The sequence below is a fragment of the Hipposideros armiger genome, unplaced genomic scaffold (genome assembly GCF_001890085.2).
Source record: "Hipposideros armiger isolate ML-2016 unplaced genomic scaffold, ASM189008v1 scaffold_1943, whole genome shotgun sequence".
Classification (NCBI taxonomy): Eukaryota; Metazoa; Chordata; class Mammalia; order Chiroptera; family Hipposideridae; genus Hipposideros; species Hipposideros armiger.
Window position 1 is genome coordinate 12189 of NW_017733293.1, and position 2427 is coordinate 14615.

The 2427-nt window shown below is 54.3% G+C and overlaps 1 protein-coding gene across 1 annotated transcript in view; it reads left to right on the plus strand.

Annotated features, from left to right (window-relative positions):
- LOC109378398 (class I histocompatibility antigen, Gogo-B*0101 alpha chain-like) overlaps window positions 1-2427 on the plus strand; it is a 76232-nt gene that overhangs the window by 10818 nt on the left and 62987 nt on the right. Inside the window, exon 4 of the mRNA XM_019634793.1 lies at window positions 235-510. Within this exon, the coding sequence (XP_019490338.1) occupies window positions 235-510 (276 nt within the window). The remainder of the gene's footprint in view (window positions 1-234; window positions 511-2427) is intronic.

The following is a 2427-nucleotide window of genomic DNA, read 5'->3' on the forward strand; positions in this document are numbered from 1 at the left end:
TCCCTTTGTCTCCATCAGAGACCTGTCTCTGACCCTGGGCTGTCTCACCCTGATTCTAGAACTTTCTATAGAATAGAGATGATCCCGGATGCCTGTGTCCAGTGTGGTGTGTGGGTTTTGTGCTCCCTTCCCCCACCCCAGTTTCCTGACCATTCTCGGGATGGTCACGTGAGCACTGCTGGAGGGTCCCCTGAGGGATGCAAAGGCCCTGAATTTCCTGACCCTTCTCCTCAGACCCTCCAAAGGCACACGTGACCCATCACCCCAGCTCTGACCGTGAGGTCACCCTGAGGTGCTGGGCGCTGGGCTTCTACCCTGCGGAGATCACCCTGACCTGGCAGTGTGATGGGGAGGACATGACCCAGGACACGGATCTCGTGGAGACCAGGCCTGCGGGGGACGGGACCTTCCAGAAGTGGGCAGCTGTGGTGGTGCCTCCTGGAGAGGAGCAGAGATACACGTGCCATGTACAGCACGAGGGGCTGCCAGAGCCCCTGACCCTGAGATGGGGTACGGAGGGGGCCGTGGGCACAGAGCCTCTTCTCAGGGAAAGCAGAGGCCTCTGGAGGACTTGAGGTCGGGGCTGAGGCCTGGGGGTCAGGGCCCTCACCTTCCCTTCCCTTCCAGAGCCGCCTCCTCAGGCCACCAACTCCGCTGGCACGATGAGAGGCATCACTGTAGGGGTGCTGGTCGTTATTGTAGCTGTGTCGCTGGAACTGTGCTGTGGATGAAGAAGCGCTTAGGTAGGAAGGGCGGGGACTGAGTCGTCTTGTCCCACTGGGGGGTTTCAGCCCCAGGTACAGGTGTGTCCTGCCTGTTAGTGGGAAGGACCATCCACACACATGTGCTTTCCCAGTCTGGGGTCCTGTTTGCTAACACTTAGTCTTTATTAATGCGCGTGTGAAAATGAGGGACAGATTTATCACCTTGATTCTGGTGTTGGGGACCTGATTCTCAGTAGTCACAGGTCAGAGCAGAAGGTCCCTGCTGGGGACAGACCTCCAGGAGGTGGTTTGTCCAGTCCCCACACACGTACTTTCCTCAGGTTCCTGATCCTGCCGTGGGTCTGTAGTCACAGTTCTGGAAACTTCTCTGGGGTCCAGGACTTCGGGTTCCTTTAGGATCTCTTGACCCTGCCTCCTTCCTGGCTTCTCACGTGATGTTTTCTTCCCACAGGTGGAAAAGGAGGGAGCTACGCTCAGGCTGCAAGTGAGTGTGGAGGGGGGTGATCCCTGAGACCCTTGGGATAGTGTAGATAGAAGCCCTTGGGGGAGCCCACCCACCCCATAATTCCTCCTTTAGCCACATCTGTTGTGAGGTCTGACCACAACCTGTTTTGTTCTCCCCCAGGCGGTGACAGTGCCCAGGGCTCTGATGTGTCTCTCGCTGGTTCTAAAGGTGAGAACCTGGAGGGCCTGAAGTGGGGAGGGGTTGGGGCAGAGGGGACAGGACTGGGTAACAGGGATTATTTGGGACAGTTTGAGCATGTGGTGGACTACTGAGAATGTCACCACTTCCAGCCACTAACCTGAATTTGTTCATGATTTTGTTGTACAGTGTGAGACAGCTGCCTTGAGGGGGACTGAGTGATGCATGATGTGTTGATGCCTCACTTTGTGACTTCAGGAACCTCTGACCTCTCTTTCTGTAAAGGGCATCTGAATGTATCTGTGTTCCTCTCAGCATCACTGCCCACCTCCTGCCCTCCATGCCCCCTCTCCACACTGAATCTCTTCCCTGACCCACTGTCCTGTTCCAGCAGAGGCTGTTTACATCCCCGCTTTTACTTCATGTTACTCTGAATGGCAACTTCTTACTTCCTTTTGAAATAAGAATCTGGATGTGAATCTGTTTTTTCAGTTCTTGCCATGAAGGGTTGATTGATGGGTTAATTGACGGAGAAAATCCTAAATTTTGAGAGGAAATAAATGGAAGCACTGAGAACCTTGCAGAATCCGTGTGTTGGCTGAGCTGAGTCTGTTGCGGGCGGAGACAGGAGAGGCTCTGAGGACCGAGCGTGGACACAGCCTGAGCCCAGTCGGTGCTCAGTGCATCGTGGGCTGTGACGTGGTCAATCCTCAGCTGGGTCACCTCTCTTGCCCCTTTGTCCTTGTTCCTTCAGTAGAACCTTGTCCCATCAGGACCTGTGATCACAGTGACTAGAACATCACCCAGGTCTGGTCTTGTCATTGAGGGCTTCGTGTGGCTGGGTTAGCCTAGGCTCAGGCCTGGGCCCTGCTCTCAGCACCCATCTTTTGGGTGTTCATTTGTTGTTTCTGTAGAGTAGCGGTTCTCAACCTGTGGGTCGTGACCCCTTTGGGGGTCGAACGACACTTTCACAGGGGTCGCCTAAGAGCATCGGAAAAGAAAAAGATATTTACATTATGATTCATAACAGTACCAAAATTACAGTTATAGAGTAGCAAC